We start from the raw sequence: 17882 nt of genomic DNA on the forward strand, positions 1-17882 counted from the left end.
TACTACTACTACTACTGCTACTACTACTGCTGCTGCTGCTGCTGCTGCTGCAGCTGCTAGCTACTATTGCTACTGCATGATAGCAAATGCCGGGTATACCAGTCCAGATCCAAAACAAATATCCCGATATTCAAAGAAATTTCCTGAAATTTTCAAGTTCTTTTTTTTAATGGACACTAAAAGCAAGAATCCTTTAAGTAGTCACGTTTAATTGTTGTTTAATTTTAATTTTCGGATTTTTTTTTTCATTTCTCGAACCCGAGTTTCTGGAAAAGTCAAAATTTCCCGAATTTGTGGGCAAGCTCAGCAATGAAATTGACCAATCAGAGAGCTCTCTCAAGATCTTTAACTTTGAAATCGGTTACTTATACCTGTTGACTCTCAGGCCCACCATCTGTTTCAATCGCAGACGACAAATCACTGATAAATTATCATATTTTCTGTGGTTGTGGTTGGACAACGAGATTGACCATGGCAAAAGGTACGTTTTTATTTTTTGTGTAATTATCGTGAAACTTTGCACTTTTTTGTAACAGCTATAGAGAATTGCCAGCACCAGCCGAGGCCGAGACGACAACCTCGGCTCAGTCTCAGTCCCACACGTTTCGATACAAGTCATGTTAAGCAGTATCAGTAACTTGGCCTGGGGAGCCGGGAGGGAGGCATAATGATATAGTGGGAGCCTGGAGGTAGGCCTATAGCGCCTAGGCTTTGAAGTTCAGGCTAGGGCACTCAGCTACGCACCTCTCATCGCGCATGCATTTTTTAATACAGAGAAATCCCACACAACCATGACAACTGTTTGGAATTTTGGAGTTATAACATCACTTTAAATAATTTCAAATATCGATTTATCCTATAAATAAGGCAGTGTATACAGCCACACGCGTGTGTCTTTACCATCCAGCCACACGCGTGTGGTTATATCCAAAACACCTATCTCAGTATCTGTGGATACCGCCACACGCCACCATCAGTAATAACATTAACAGTAAAACACGTATGTAGGTCTGACCGTCTATATCACGATCAAAATAACTAATGTTGTAAGTTAGAGCAATTACGGGATCGGAGTTCGGTTCGGAAGTTTTGCTCCTAAAATCGGAATCGGTTCGGATATCGGATCGGAAGATATTCAAAAACAAAAAAATACATTAAAATTTGTATGTGGCCGGCGCGTGGACAAATGCGGCACGCTACACTGATGGCAGAATTTGTTTTGATCTCCGACAAAAGCGGAGGAAGAAGATGATGAGTTGTTTTGATCTCCCTACATAATCGGAGGAAGGAAAATAAGATAATGACATTCCAGCGCGCGACACTACCGCCGATCAACGATAGGCCTCTTCTCTATAACATCGTGGTGATGGCGGAGTCCGTCGTGAACTTTTAGAGGCCGCATTACTTACCGAAAAAGACGCACTATTATCCAAAGTTGTTTACGATGATATTCACCTTCTCTACAACATCGTAGTGATGGCGGAGGTAATCGTAATTTCAAAAAGGTCGCATGACCTCCCGAAAAAGACGCATTATTATCAAGAGTTGTTTACCGTGATATTCACCTTCTCTACAACATCGTAGTGATGGCGGAGGTAATCGTAAACTCTTAAAGGTCGCATGACCTTCCGAAAAAGACGCATTATTACCCAGAGTTGGTTACCATGATATTCACCTTCTCTACAACATCGTATGGCGGAGGTAATCGTAAACTCTGAAAGGTCGCATGACCTCCCGAAAAAGACGCATTATTACCCAGAGTTGTTTACCATGATTTTCACCTTCTCTACAACATCGTAGTGATAGCGGAGGTAATCGTAAACTCTTAGAGGACGTATAGTCAGATAGTCGTAAATATTACCGCGCATGTCAGCGTGTTCAACTAAATCTTATTTGCCTCCGCTTAAGATCAAAACATATCGTCTTTTCGCTGTTTTTCTTCCTCCATTCTTGTCGGAGATCAAAACAAATTATCACCAATTATCATCATCATCGTTTTGTTCTTCCCCGATTATGTAGGAGATCTAAACAAATCATAATCTTCTTCTCCACCTGCCTTTCCGCTAATATCGGAGATAAAAACAAATCATAATTTTCTTCCCCTTTATCTTCTTTTCCTCCCACCGCTTTTGTCTGAGATCACAACAAATCACCAGCGCATTTTGACGGCAAACATGTCGCCACGTGTTTTTTTTTTTTGTCTTGTTATGTTTTGGTTTTTCCGATCCGATTTTTTCCCCACTGGTCAAAAATCGGAGTTCGGAAAAATGTAGAAAAAAGGGGAAAATCGGATCGGGAATTGGAATAAAAATCGGTTACAGCATTAAAAATAACCTCATTTCTTCATTAAATTCTTACATTCTAAACCCCTTTGATATCCTTAGATCGTTTCAATTTCATTCTCACCGTCTTCTCTCCTTGCTTTTCTTGTCTTGTTACAAACGGTCGTCTGTTTAACAGCAAATTCTCTTTTTCTACTTGTGTCGATTCTGGCTTCCTTCGCAGTGGCAGACCCATACAGCGTTAGCGCAGCGCAGTAGTAGACATACACAGTTTGGGTTTCGTACGTACGCGCACATAGCCTAGAGTCAGTAGAGAATCGACACAAGTAGAAAAAGTGTGGAAATTTGCTATTTAACAGGCGGCCTTTTGTAACAAGACAAGAAAAGCAAGGAAAGAAGACGGTGAGAATGAAATTGAAACGATTTAAAGAAATCAGAGTGGTTTAGAATGTAAGAATTTAATGAAGAAATGAGGTTATTTTGATCGTGATATAGACGGTCAGACCTACATACATACGCGTTTTACTGTTATTTATACTGGCGGCGTGTGGCGGTATCCACAGATAGGTGTTCTGGATATAACCACACGCGTGTGGCTGGATGGTAAAGACACACGCGTGTGGCTGTATACACTGCCTATAAATAATTAATATGAAAATTGAAATTATTTTAGAAATGAGGCACAGGAAATACTATTTTTTTTGTCATAAATTGAGTGCGTAGCTGTAGGACCCCTTCTACATTGGGCAGCGAAATCGAGAGGTGTTCAGAAAACATGGCGGATTTTTGTATTATTATTAGTGAGTTTTGTGATATTTTCTTCTTGGTTAATGATCTTTGTTTGCCACAAATTTTGTGAAAGATAGTTTGTTCAAATATTAAAATTGGTATAGTTTTATCGTTTGTAAACAAACTACAAAGTGCGTAGCTGTAGGTCGGATAGGTCCCCTATCATACTAACCTCGCACTACGAACATGTCTACGCAGTGGATTTTTTAGAACTTTTCTAAGTTTTGTTGGTTAACATTGCGTCGATTTATAACGCAAATATATATGCATTAGAAAACGTACAAAGAAGGGCAACAAAATTAGTCCCTGAAATAAGAAAGCTTTCTTATCCAAAATGACTTAAACAGTTAGAAATCCCAACTCTGGTGTATCTCACTCATTCAATGAACAAGGTTATAATATAACCTTGTTCTCAGTTATATCTCCATGTGTGACAAAATAAGGGTGGCAATGATTGGCTTATTTTCTCTTTATCTTTGAGGCAAATGCTTGATTTTTTTACACTGACAGTTTCCATTAGTCTTGTTAATTCATACTGCTTGGCTCTTATTTAAATTTGATTCTTTATATCATTTTTCTTAATTGAAAATAGAGATCAAAAAATGAAAATTTTCTTGCCATATTACTTTCCACCAATAGAGGGCTTACACAAAAATATGCCCAAAATTCAAGTTTTTGAGCGCTCTGGTGAATAAAAAAATTATTCCCACATTACTAATGATAAATAAATTAAAACTGTATGAAAATTAGTAATTTTGGTCACAAAAGTGATATTTTAATGATTTTTTAGAGTGTGTGCTCTATACAGCATTGGCATACCATAGTCCTACCTGTAGATTCTCCACAGGCCAGATGGTAGCAGTGAACAAGTGGTGTATCTCAGAGATAGGGGTGATGTGATTGAAACATATAAACACTTTAATAATTAATTTACAAAACTTAATCTAGAAGAAAAAAATAATTTAGTGAACGTACTAGAGGTCACACTAGCTTTTCCTGGTGAAAAGCATTCCATTTTCAATTTTTTAAATATTTTTTTATATAAAAAGCACATGATAAACTAAAGAGCAAAAGTGACTTTGCATGTTTCTTCGTCTTCGACTGAAATAAAAGGAAGGTGGCGCTTATACAATTTACAACCTTAATTCAGCTTGTCAGTACTTTTTAAACTAAATTCTTGATTGTATTGTATGCGCAAGTCCAATGATTGTTTGATAAAATAGAGACACCAATAAATGTAATAACTTAAAAAACATAATTTTTATATTATTTTGATGACGATAATATTTTTTGGAAAATATTCAAAGCGATGACAAATTAAACAAATCCTATGTACCTTGGACAAAGCCCTGCAAGTGCTACCGTTCGTTTGTCAATTAACATTCCACCAGTCTTTACAGTACAGAGATTGGACACTTTGCCGACTTTGCGTAACGCTTTGTATCAATTTACGTGTGAAATAGTTTTTGTGCCTAGTCTCTCCCTTGTAGTCTTTGATATGAAGATAAATCGCACGCCCTCTTTAGCTCATTAGACAAAAAATTTGGGAAATCACAAGCTCACTCCGTATTTTGTCAACGAGAAGAAAATTCAACGCTTAAATGACGCTATTTGAGGGATATTCATCATATTAGGGGGAATTGACTTCACATTGTTCGGTAGGTTTCGTAGGAGGACTTGATTCAGTAAAGCCTCTTATAAAATTTGGGGGAGTTTGTTGCAATTTTGCATGCGCCGTGCCTTCAATTTTCCTGTACATGGTAGCAGTAATGCACCTGTGGGTGCTCCTCTGAGGCCCTAGACCACTCAAGGCCAGGGTTCAATACATGCCGCCGTGCACGGTAAAATCTATCTCAAGCGATGTTCGTGCAGGCTCCACTCCACTACCACTACACTATGCTCCACCTACCCAAACATAGAGCTCCAAAACTCGCTCTGATACTATGAGTGGCAAAGGTCCTGAAGGTGGGAAAAAAATGCATATTTATTGGAAAAATTCCGCATCTAAACTAGCTTAACAAGAATGAGAAGCTTAATTTCTTACTTTGCACCCTAATTTCACTCCAAATCCATCCTTCGGTTAGCTTAAAAATTGGTGATTTAGAGCCAACTTGGCATACGGCCACCATATAGCATAAATATAGATGTGACTGAGGTATTAATAAGGTCAAAACACATTATTAACCTCATAGGAGACAATAGCGCATATATACGAGGTTGTGCATTTATAAAAAGTTGGCACCCACGGTAACACACAAATGTATGCTTCGTGCGCTAAACAAAAGAAAGGGTTATCTGTGACGTTGAGAAGGGGAATTCCCTTTGTTTGTTCCATGCAAGTACACATGGGCCCGTATTCTGAGAACAGGTTTAACCAAAACTCAGGTTTAAAGTTGTGGTTAAGTATGGAGAGCCAATTGTAACATAAATCACTAACAGTAGAGATATCATACTTTAGCTCATTTGGCTCTCAAATCATTCATAATTGTGTAGGAAGTATATATAGATGATTGTCTTCACCATCGATGAATCAAGAAAGAGCACTGTAATAAACATAAGAAACATACAAGTTAATAAAAATTTTGATACTTTTGGCTTGCCATACTTAAACCACAATTTTAAACCTCAGTTTAAGTTAAACCCGACTTCAGAATACGGGCCCTAGACTATATACATCAAGACACAAGGATCTGCACTGAAGATTAATAATTCTCTACTGCCAATAGAGACTTTTAGGAGCAGTGAACGTGAACGGCGTCGCAGTCCTCTGATCGTTTAAATCAACGTCGTCGTCTGCCCTTGTTCACTACAGATGCGAACATTTTAGATTTCACTCGACTGGTACGTGTACGTACGTCCACGTGAAACAGCATGATAACCAGCGGGTCATGACACGCTGCCCGACCCGGAAGATCTGGCGTACCATCGCCTGGCGACCCGGTCGGGTGATGCGAAGGTGCAACTTGTGCACACTTGCCCTTTCACTCGCTTTGATTCCTTTTTACGCGAGTTAGGAAATATATCGATATATATTTTGTAGATCAGAAAGCAATTTCAAATATGGTAAACATAATGCATCGTACAACTTACATTAATTTTGTAAAAAGTCACTGAAAACTGTGTTTTAAAAGGGAAAGGTTGATCTTCATGCTGAGCTTGAACGGTTAAAATGACGTCACTCACGTGCACGTCGTCTATGATTTAGGAGAACCGCAAAATGGATGTGGCGAGGTTCTCAATTCTGATAGTGGACGTGTGTGAGGACCTGAGGCATATGGCAGGCCAAAAAATGACGTCATCTCGTACCAGTCCACTACGTGGACGTACATTTCTAAAAGTGCTTAATATCAACTACAATGTTGCTGCTGACTGCACACACACTGCCTGATAGATGTACGCGCACATTTCATCTTTGCAATGATCAAGTAGTTCTGTTGGCACTTACATTTGACTGGACAAATGATTGTTTTGATGGCTTGATTTCTATTCCTCTCATGTATACCTGGGCACTGTCTTACAAAGACTTATGATTGATTTGATCAATTCAAACATGCATAATAGATGTTGACGTTGCTGGCCGTCCATAGTTGCAATTGACAATTGCAACTATGGACGGCCAGCAACGTCAACATCTATTATGCATGTTTGATCAAAATGTTTTCTAGCTGTGATGTATATTTATGCATTCATTGTTTTCTTGAAAATTAACTTTGCTTCTCTTTGCATACAAAGGACATACAGTGTAGTGCAAAAATTATGACACTGATGGATTTCCATAGAGTTACAATTGATTGGATCAATCGTAACTCTTTGTAAGATGGGACCCTGATTTTATGGTGTTTGTGTAATTTTTTTTTTAATCATCCAGGTAAAGGTCATAAGCGTGGCAGGAAAGCTAAGAAGGGTACTGATCTTGTAAGTATAACAATAAGTACAAAGCCTTCTCTTAAGATTCATGTATTGTGGATAAAACCTTATGATATAGGCCTACAACCATACATAATTTAGAATTAGCCCCATGGTTAATATACCCTGAACAAAAAGTAACATTTTCTCAATTTCCACATAGATTATAATTATTATCTGTGATCATTGATTCCAAGCTTTTTGTATGGAACCCATCAACCTATAAATGGAAATTTAAGTGAGCTACGTGTATGATTCTGTTTCAGGGGCTGAAAATTTGCCTACATAAATTGCTACCGGCTCCACCCCCACCCCTCTCAGCCAATCAGATGCAAGGATTTGCTGCAGTTTAAATAACATCTGCTGTCATATCATTAAAAATCACTGACAAACTTTTTATGAATGTCAGACCTGTAGAAAATTGTATCAAACGGAATGAATTGAAATTGAAATCTCTTAAAAAAAGGAATGAATCTTTAGTGGATCACCGGAGCAAGGAAACTTGCAAGCTCTAAAGTTAGAAGTACCAATAATTGCTTAGGGCTAATTCATATATGCATATACTTGTACCTGCTTGTTATTATGGGGCTTTTGGTTTCTTTTATTGTCAGTAATTGTGAAGTAATATGTAGATGAATCATACATATTTCCTTTTGAATAATAGGCAAATGTATCATCACCCCAGCATAGCTCAGAGAAGATTACAAAATATATGTCAAGTCCTACAGCCAATTCAGGAGCTTCTACTACAATGGTTTTTGTTGATAAAGACAGATCTTCCCCAGTACAAAAGGGTAAGGCTTACAAGAAGATTTGTATTTATGTTGACACAACATTATTTGCATATTTACTTCATTAAGTTCTCACAGTTATATTTTAATTTGATCATCATTGATAATCTATCTATGCTAATCCTAGGACTTCTAACAAATGATACTGAGATGTGGTGATTTGATCTTCTTTGTAATTTACCAAATACATCAGTATGCATCAAGAATCAGAATGCCAATTCCTTTGATCAATATCAAATGCTATTTATGTACTTCAAATCCCTCAGTTATACTACATGTATATTAGTTTGGGTTAGTCCATTTGGTACATTGTCATTGTCAACCAGGTAAGATCTCCTCTTATTTAGTTGCTTTATCTGTAGAAATTTCTCTCTTACATATAATTTTACTTGAAAAATTCACATTGATTAATTTATATTTGTAACAAACAAATTAAGTATGGTAGTACTAAAACTTTCTTGAAAGAGTATTCTTATTTTTTGTTTAAACATCCTGCAGATCTGCTATCAGGCCTTATTACACCAGAAAGTACCCCTACTAAGTCACCCGATGCCTATGATCAGGACAACTCCCCATCCCCTAATAGTACACTGGTCTACCCATTGGAGTCTGATTCTCCTGCAGGAGCCATAGCAGGAGCAGATGGAGGAGGAGATGCATCCACACAAGTAGCAAGAGCTTCCAGGATAGTTCATTGTAAGACTGAGGGAGATGTGCAAGCAACTGAAGTGCTTGGTGAGATTGCAAAAAAAATGTAGCTCCATTCAAAATAAAACAAGAGTAAAAATAAAAAAAATTTAATTCGTCATGCGGACGAATTAGGTGGTCTGTCATGATTTTTCATTCAGAGTCGGCTAATGTATAAAATGAATAATTTAGATATGATTGATAATCTTGATTCTAGACATCCTAAGAATAAATTTTGACCATTGCTCAATGTGATTATTAATGTTTCCCATAGACTTTACACGTAAGCAATTTTGAGAATTACAATTCCAATATTGCAAGTGGAAAACGGGCATGATCCCGGCATCTGATCAAAAAGTGGAGGGACCATTACCGAAAGCCCAGAATCTCAGCTATAACATATTAAAAACTCCGGCAAAACTGACAAGAAGAAATGGAGATATGGCTCACGAAATAGAGGAATGTTGAATCTAGTTTTGAGAAAAAGTCATGTCCCATAGAGATTACACACAAAATACATGTGATATGAAAAAAACAATTATAATCTGTTTTATCTTGCTAAATTTTAACTTTCATACCTTTTAATTATCATAAAGGATCATGTAAGAGGTGGCAAAAAGAAAAAAAAAACGAAAAAAAAATCATCTTTTCTACCCCAGGAATCGAACCTCCGCCCTCGAGAAAGCAAGTCAAATGCGTTATCCATTGAGCCACGATATTCCCCATAGAGATTACACGTAAGCAATTTTGAGAATTACAATTCCAATTTTGCAAGTGAAATACGGGCATGATCCCGGCATCTGATCAAAAAATGAAGGGCACACTTCCGATAGCCCAGAATCTCAGCTACAACATGTGAAAAGCTCAAGGAAAGCTGACAAGAAAAAATGGAGATATGGCTCACGAAATAGAGGAATGTCGAATCTAGTTTTGGGAAAAAGTCATGTCCCATAGAGATTACACGCAAAATGAGGAAAAATGACATGCCTCTTTTCATCGCTGTTTTATGCAATGATGCGTTTCTCAAAACGAATATTCATGTTAACTGAGGAGAAAGAGTACATTCTAAACTACAACATATTGAAATCTGGGCGAAAAATGATCTATATTCGAGAAGTTACAGCCAAATTTGCATAAATTTGATGACGTCATTTTTGAAAAAAAATGAAATTTTTAGTTTGGGCGCCTATTTGATGACGTCACGATATAATTTAGGGACAATGGTGACATGAAATCAAATCTACAACTCATACTCTATCGATATATGAAAAAAAAATTGGGGGTCAACGGACTTTTTAAAGAGCTACAGTGAATTTACAATAGGCATGTTTTTGCCCATATATGGCCTATAGTGAGAGCTCGCGCGCACACGTGCTGCAAACTTTAATGGGTGTTAATTTCTATATTAATGGTTGTAGAAGGTTGATCAAGGTATCAAATTGCTCAGAATTTTATTAGCAATGCAATGATATTAAAAGAAACGGTTTTTTCTGCGTTGTGTTAAGGTGTAACGCGCGGAAACGCGCATACGTGCGCGCGCGCAAATTTTTGAAATGCTTAAAATGACCTGAAACGTACCCAAAAAATTTTATAGGTCATTTGGACGATTTTTTTACCTTTGACGCGCGCGTACGCGCGCGTCATGACCTGTACATGACCTTTGATGACATTGACAGTTGACCCTTGACATGAAGTTAATGTCATGTAAATATTGTTAATTTTTGATAATTGATAATGAAGATATGATCAAATGAAGAATTTTACAAAATGGCGCGTAGATGACGTCATCATTACCATATGACCTTGAAAAGCTTATTTTGCCGTCTCTATGATAGATTCTATATATGACGAAAAAATCAGTAAAATTGATTCAGCCAATTTCGAGAAAAGTTGGCGACAAACATAGGTGCCAAGAATAAAGAAAGAAAGAAATAAAGAAATAAAGAAAATTCTGACGAAATCAATAGGTGATCTGTCAGAGACAGACCACCTAAAAAAAATAAAAAATGCAGTTTGTATACTTTTACGTATTTTGTGATGAATGAAAAATTGTATGCATCAGTGCATGAGCACTAAATGATTTAATTGTAAATAGAGATTTCTTATGTGGAACCTTTTGGCTTGTTTTTTTTTTAATTAATTTTTGGGGTGTAAGATCAAATTGTAAACTACATATATGTAAAAATTGATAATCTTAGGTCATTTGTAGATCATTATGATATTTCTTTGTTCAGCTGCTTATGGTTTGTTTTATGCATGTCACCAGGAATGTAAAGTGCATTTGCTTTGTCTTATGATAAACGGGAAGGTTTTGAGATTGATACAGTTATGAATTAATTGCCAAAAATGATGATATTAAATGTATTCTTACCAAAAAATAGATAAAATGCTAGTCCTAAAGATCCTCTTTTGATTGATTTAAAATTGATTAATGTTTGATTTTTTTGTGTGTTTAAAATTAATTTGTTAATTGGGCTCTGTAAAAACACTATAATTCATTCATTTTATTGAATGAATATTGTATTTTCTAGATACACCTACCAGACACAAGATGCAGTTAAATAAAGGAAGTCATAGAACCGTGAAGACACGTAAGAATGCTGATGTTCCTCGGTCACTCAACGGTCATCTTGAAGATAAAGCCAGCCCAAAGAATGCTCCTAAGGGCCAGGCTAAAGGAAGGAAGAAAGGAAAGTCAGCTGTAGATTGCAACAATAGTGGCAAACCCTCATCAAAGTTAGTTGAAAAATCATGTACATATGACTTTATAAAATGATAAATCAAATTAAGGAGGTCCCAATTATCACTTCTTCACTATTGGAGCCATGAATATTTGTTTGCAAAAATATTCTATAAACAGATAACATTTATTTGGATACATGTGTAACTGGAAAAACACTCTTTGTATTAGGCCCGTTTCGGGTACACAGGTACACGTGTACACGCACGGTCAAGTCAGTGCACATGTACAAAATTCCATCACCGTGTACACGGTAGCATCTGCATAAAGCTTGCGTGGGACTGTAAAATCAGTGAACAAGCTTACAGCCTCACATTAATTCTTAGTTCTCAGACACTGCACATGATTTAATCACTAATATGTCAATATATTTCAATTAACCTAGAGTGAGTTTACTTCCAAAATCGCCGATTTAATCCACATTTATTCTGAAGACTCAAGTTTTTGTACCACACGAAATGGGTATGCTCCGGTCAGTGCAGAGCCCTAGTTAGCGCCGACGTTCGTTGGATGCGCATTTTGCATACTGTACCGTACATGCATGCACAGATCGCTGCAGAATTGAGTGTAACTGAAGTTATCGATTGATTTTCATTATTTTATTGCCAATTTGAGGAGCGTGTGTTTGTAGGCTTGTAGCACATGTGTATGAGCGTATAACACGTAACTGGAGACTCTCGAAAGCGTTCTTCAATCACTTTTAGAGCCAATTTGAGAATCACCAATTGCGACAGCGATCATTGCTCCAGTTACGTGTTATACTCTCATAAACATGTGCTACAAGCCTACAAACACATGTTCCTCAAATTGGCAATGAAATAATGAAAATCAATCGATAACTTCAGTTACACTTAATTCAGCAGCGATCTGTGCATGTATGTACGGTATAGTGAGTGATTGTATTACCGACCGGCCTTGTATTACCGAACGCGCGCATCATATGCGTCAGAAAATCAAATACGTTCAAACCTTTGCAACTTCCTCCCAAAGGGAACTTAAATAGAAAAATGATGAAAAAATATCAAAAACACAATTTCGAAGTCTTTATATCCTCAAAACAATAAAATATGGTCAAAATAGCTCATCAGTGACTTTGTTGTTTTCCCAACTTTTTCCCATAGAAAACACACGTTCAGTAATACGATACCTTTTCAAGTGACCAAATTCACTTGCAAAGAGGGGTCCGATTGGAAGCTGATGTCGTAAAAATGAAAAACAATTTCGGCAAAATCTCTGCATGTTTATATTTTGTAGGTATTTGTGTATTTATGGTGAAAGTTTGGTGAATTTTATTGGAATAATGTGTTTGATATGATCAAATTCATGAAAAGTGTTCGGTAATACGATCCACTACCATACAGTATGCAAAATGCGCATCCAACGAACGTCGGCGCTAACTAGGGCCCTGCACTGATTTACCTTTGCATTCTTTATTAATTTAATGCGCTGCTAAGCTGAGTAAACTTTTTAATTGCACCAATTTTTGTGGATTGATACTTCTAACTTCTCAGGTAAGCTTTAAAACCGTGACTTAGGCTACATGTAGGAAACACTGAAAAAATACCGTAACTCACTCTCACTCAGTGTTTACAACGTGTACACGACCAAAAAACACGTCGTGTACACGTGCATCAAAAATGGACTTTCAAACCGGGCCTACTTTGTATGAATTCCCAGCCATACGCACAGAATAGTCTTCATAAGATTAAACCTAAATGTCTTTAGGTATAAACACTACTAGCTTGTTGCTGTATTAGGAAGAAAGCAATAATATATATGAAAATAAAAATAAATTGTGGTAATTTGACACTGTAGAATTGAGCTTTAATAGGAAGTAAGATATATCCATGTATAATGTACTCTAATGTATTTTGTTGATTATGTAATTACTTTTAATCTATCTTGTCATTTCATCTTTCTCTAGAACAAAGAGTGGACCAGTCATGAAGACATTGACAGATTTCTTTCCTGTTAGGAGGAGTGATAGAAGATGTAAATCAGTTGTAGATGTAAGTATTCACAGCTAGAAGGGGGGGGGGGTAATCCACTTCATCCCAAGGGGGATGGGGGGGAGAAGAGCATAAAATTATACACTTTGGCCCTATTACTCTATAATACGTTTATCTGATTGAGAGAGAGAGAAAGAGAAAAGAATAATGTCAATGTTTTTTTAGCCGTTTTACTCCCCACTAAATTAACACAGCACTGCCCCTTTTTCATGGCTTCCCTGTGTCAAAACGATATGTACTGCCATCTATTAATTCAGTATTTGCATTTTATGTATTTGTAAATCATTGTGTTACTGATTGGTCATTTGTAAAAGAATTCCTGAACAACAATGAATTAAATTGATCAGAGATTATAAAAACAAAATATACACAATAACATAAATACCAAAGCATTGATCAATGAACTCTATAGTGATTAAATGACTTTTTAGCATATTGATGAATTTTGTACAATAAGAATAAATGAAAGGTTTTACAACTTGATTTTAGGCTTTAACATTTATTTCTTTCTCAATTCTGTAGGCTGAAAGGAAAATGGAACTTGAAGAGGCTATCTTATCACAAAGAGAGGAAGGCATCAAGGTAAGAAAATAAATGATTTATCAAAAGAAAATATTTTATTTATCATCATCATCATCATCATCATCTCCATTATCATCATCATCATCATTCATCTTCATCATCTTCATCATTATCTTCATCATCATCCTTATCACCATTTATCATCATCATCATCATCGCCATAATCATCTTCATCATCACCATCTTCATTATGATTATGTCATTGAGTTCATGATCTTTTTGTTAATTTTGGTTTCATATTTTTTGTTCAGCAGATAGTTTGTTGTGAAATATCCCATTAAAAAATAATGAGTAACTGGTAAATGAAAGTTGAATGAGGTCATCATTGGGGCTGTCATGGTCTGACTCTCATCTTTCAAAGAGAGAGAGGCATAAGCTCTGATCCCAGTCATGGCACGTTTACTTTTAGCAAGAACAATTATGCTTCACTCAACCCAGGTGAGGTGAATGGATACTCAGCAGGATCCTTGAATGCACCAAGTGCAGAAAACAGGAGCTGGAGCCTAAATAGGAATAATATATGAACAGTCAATTACATTAACAGTGTTTTATAACAGCTATTATATGTTTCAACCTTTATTCCTATTCTAATGACAGGTTGAAGAGATTACCGGTAAGGGTAGAGGTGTTATATCTACCAAACCGTTCAGAAGAGGTGACTTTGTAGTGGAGTACTATGGTGATCTCATTGACATCAAAACTGCTAAGGATAGAGAGCAGAAATACAAGGCTGATCCAAACATTGGCTGCTACATGTACTACTTTGAACACAGGAATAGAAGTTATTGGTGAGTTGATTGGAATTAACATGTTGACTCTTGAATGCTATAGGTCCCATAGGAACAATAAGAACAAGGTTCAAGTACATGTAGACAATGGCGAAACCTTGTACATAGTGTACATAGTTCCCATAGATTTAATAAAGGGACCTCAAATTCCAGTAGACGATACCTTAGGTGAAGTAATCTCTTTTCATTAAAAAAAAAATCATAATGACTACCACTAATAAACCATGATTTAATAATGTGACAATAGTAAGTAGATGGAATGTGTAGTCAGCCCAAATCAATTATAACCAGGGGCCGAAGCCACTTGCTCCTTGAACTAAAACAGGGTTTCCTCTTTCACAGCCCGTACAGATGCAAGCTGGGGTTGTCATCCCCAAAGGGAGCCTGGTCAGCTAGGAGCCAATGTAGACAAACTAGTAACCTTGACTTCTAACCTCCCCTAGCTTTAAAATACAGAAAAATCAAATAATCTTCATGATGAAGATTGCATCAATGTTGGATGGAGGATTGTAAATTTTACTTTATTTACACAAAAACAGTTACATGCACAACTTTGGTGGTATGCAAATGAGGAATATTGATCAAAGTTATGAAATTTTAAAATTTGCATTACAGTATTTGGATGAAACATTTCTTTGCATGTTTTCATGAATATGCCATTAACAAACTGATGATGTTGTCTTTGTGTATATTATATGAAATTATCTTTGTTCAACTTTGTTCCTCCAAGAATAAAAAAAAAAACGTAATCTCCTTTCACCTCTTTTCACCCAGGAGATGTACATGGGCACTTGACATGATTATATCCTTTGAAATGCTTTAGAGCAGCCTATAGTCTGGAATTTCTAAAGCCTAGGTTGTAGTGTCCAACTCCTTTGGAAGTGCATTTGTGTTAAACAAGTACAACATGTATGTATTATCAGTTTCTGGGTATATTGTACTTTTATTCTGATTTAAAAAAGGAAAATAAAGGATAAGGTATATTGATTATTTCAACTGTTTTTTCCTCATTTTACTCAGTGTGGATGCTACGTCAGAGTCTGGTCGTCTTGGTCGACTTCTTAACCACAGCCGTCAAGGAAATTGCTGCACAAAATTAGTTGACATTGATGGGCGCCCTCATCTTATCTTAATTGCCAAACGAGACATTGGTGTCAATGAGGAGTTATTATATGATTATGGAGACAGGAACAAAGAGACAATTGAGTCACATCCTTGGCTGGTTTTATGATCCTCAATCATTGAAGATACTTCAATTCCATCATTGAACTCTTGTGCCAATAAACATGGAAACTCCTATGGATTTTGCTATTATTGTTGCTGAAATTATTAATTTCATTAGACTCTTATGTGGGCAGTGACTCTCGGTGAACCAGAGTAGTATTTTATAACTCAATAGCAATTTTCAAAAAAATGTTTTGTTCTTCAGGAAAATAGTGTATGTCTGAATTTGATTGAGTTGGTCTCCATCGAATGCAACGGTGGCATTTGAAATGAAATATGACTTGATTGAATGTGTTCACCAGTTTTTGTCTCTATTTCCAACGAAAGACCTATATTGTGAAACTTGGACATCAGGGTAATCAAGTATCTCTTATGGTCTTGCACAAGTCGTAGGTCACATGATCAAGATCAAACTTCATTTATGGTCAATAAAAATGTCATCATATGAATGTTTTTGTGAATAGTTATTCATTGTTTTCGAAGTAAGCACTGCTGCACTATTGAATCGCAAATGCAGGCAAGACTGCCAGAGGCTTTGAAGTTGTCTGTATTTTTTGTTCAAAGTTTATCTCAGTAGAATTATAGCCCATGATAACCTTATCAAAATATTGTTACCTCTAACCAAGAAGCTCAAGTATAAATGTTCAGTGTGGTTTAAATGCCATCTTCATCTTAATCCATTAGTTACTAAATCTGCATATATTTTGCCTGAGGTCTTTGGAAATGTGCACAAAATAACTTAAAACAGCTTAAATCTAATTTATCTTGGTTCCTTACTAGATGTACACTAGAAAAATAGGTAGGTAACACTTTGGCGACTAAAAAAATCTCTTGCACAGATGCAGGAGTAAAATGACGCTCAAGAAATTATGCAGAATTGGAATTGTTTTTTTTTTATTTGCATGGCATCCTGTTGCTTTAAAAACTATGTTAAAAAATCCCAGTTGTTAGAATTCTGTTGAAATGATTGAGGAAACTATTTTATAATCAATGTCACGCCAATACTGGGATATACATATTTTTTGTCTTCTAGGTATATGATTTTTTAAGAGGAAAATGTAAGTGTTTATTATCTTTTTTTATATTTGTTTTTGTTGGTGCTACTGCTAATTGATTTAATATATTTTTCTGTGGAATACTGGATGTTTATTACTTGTGTAAGTTTTAGGACCATAGTTGTGCTCATGTTAAGCCCTGCACTCGCTACACAATCTGTTGTGATTTGGTTCTAGGTTAAAAAAAAAAATAATGTAGCATTTGAAATGACCATTCTAACATAAAATCAAAAAAATTTTAAATCTTAGTGACATCATAGCAATTTTGCAATTCGGTGCAAATTGGAGCCAATTTGGAACTTCACTCTGACCAAAAGGCCTGCAGTTGAGCACAATTTTGATTTTTAATTTCTAGCATTGTTATGAAACTCAAATTAGATTGTATTACTTTTTAAAACTTTTCTTAATTTTCATATTTAGTGTGAATTGTGATTTGTTAAAAAATGTGGTACTACAGTATTTGGATCATATAGGGTGCTTTTTCTAAATTAATAAGTTGAAATGTTGAACATTGCAATTCATAGAGGCCGTTCTCATTACGCTTTCAATAACTAGTTTACTGGAAACCGATTCAGGAAACCACTTCAGAAGATCCCTTTGCTAGCGTTCCCACTTGATCACACGAAAGAGGTTTTCAAAGTCACTTCACGTAAAGCGCTCTTGTTGCTATGGAAACGCTCTCAGTGGGGTGACACGTTTTGCGCGAAATTCGAAACCGCAGCATAGGCATTCTACACCTGCCGTGTGGAGTAGCGCGCTTCCTGAAGAACGGTTGTGTCCTCACTTATGCTAAAACCAGTTTAACGAGGCGAAGCGATCTTGAAAACTACATCGCGACGTGGTTTTCCAAACTGGTTTGGAAGATCGCTTCCAAGACCGCTTTGACCGTTCTCACTACGCGTTACACTAGTTTCCAGTAAACTAGTTTTAGGAACGTAGTGAGAACAGCCTCTTAGTCTGCAGGGGTGTACAAAGTTTTCTGAAGGTTTTGGGGCTACTCGTCCACCTCTTCCCACCCTTGCCAATGTG

General features: G+C 36.4%; 1 protein-coding gene across 1 annotated transcript; it reads left to right on the forward strand.

Annotated features, from left to right (window-relative positions):
• Positions 1-348: 348 nt before the first annotated feature.
• On the forward strand, positions 349-17081 carry LOC121409324 (N-lysine methyltransferase KMT5A-A-like). The gene is made up of 9 exons (XM_041601255.1): positions 349-481; positions 6940-6986; positions 7642-7771; positions 8267-8503; positions 10987-11191; positions 13120-13204; positions 13727-13786; positions 14384-14574; positions 15595-17081. Exons 1-9 carry the CDS (start codon positions 472-474, stop codon positions 15803-15805), a joined length of 1176 nt encoding a protein of 391 aa, XP_041457189.1. The 5' UTR covers positions 349-471; the 3' UTR covers positions 15806-17081.
• The last annotated feature ends 801 nt before the right edge of the window (positions 17082-17882 follow it).

Source organism: Lytechinus variegatus, chromosome 2 (genome assembly GCF_018143015.1).
Source record: "Lytechinus variegatus isolate NC3 chromosome 2, Lvar_3.0, whole genome shotgun sequence".
Classification (NCBI taxonomy): Eukaryota; Metazoa; Echinodermata; class Echinoidea; order Temnopleuroida; family Toxopneustidae; genus Lytechinus; species Lytechinus variegatus.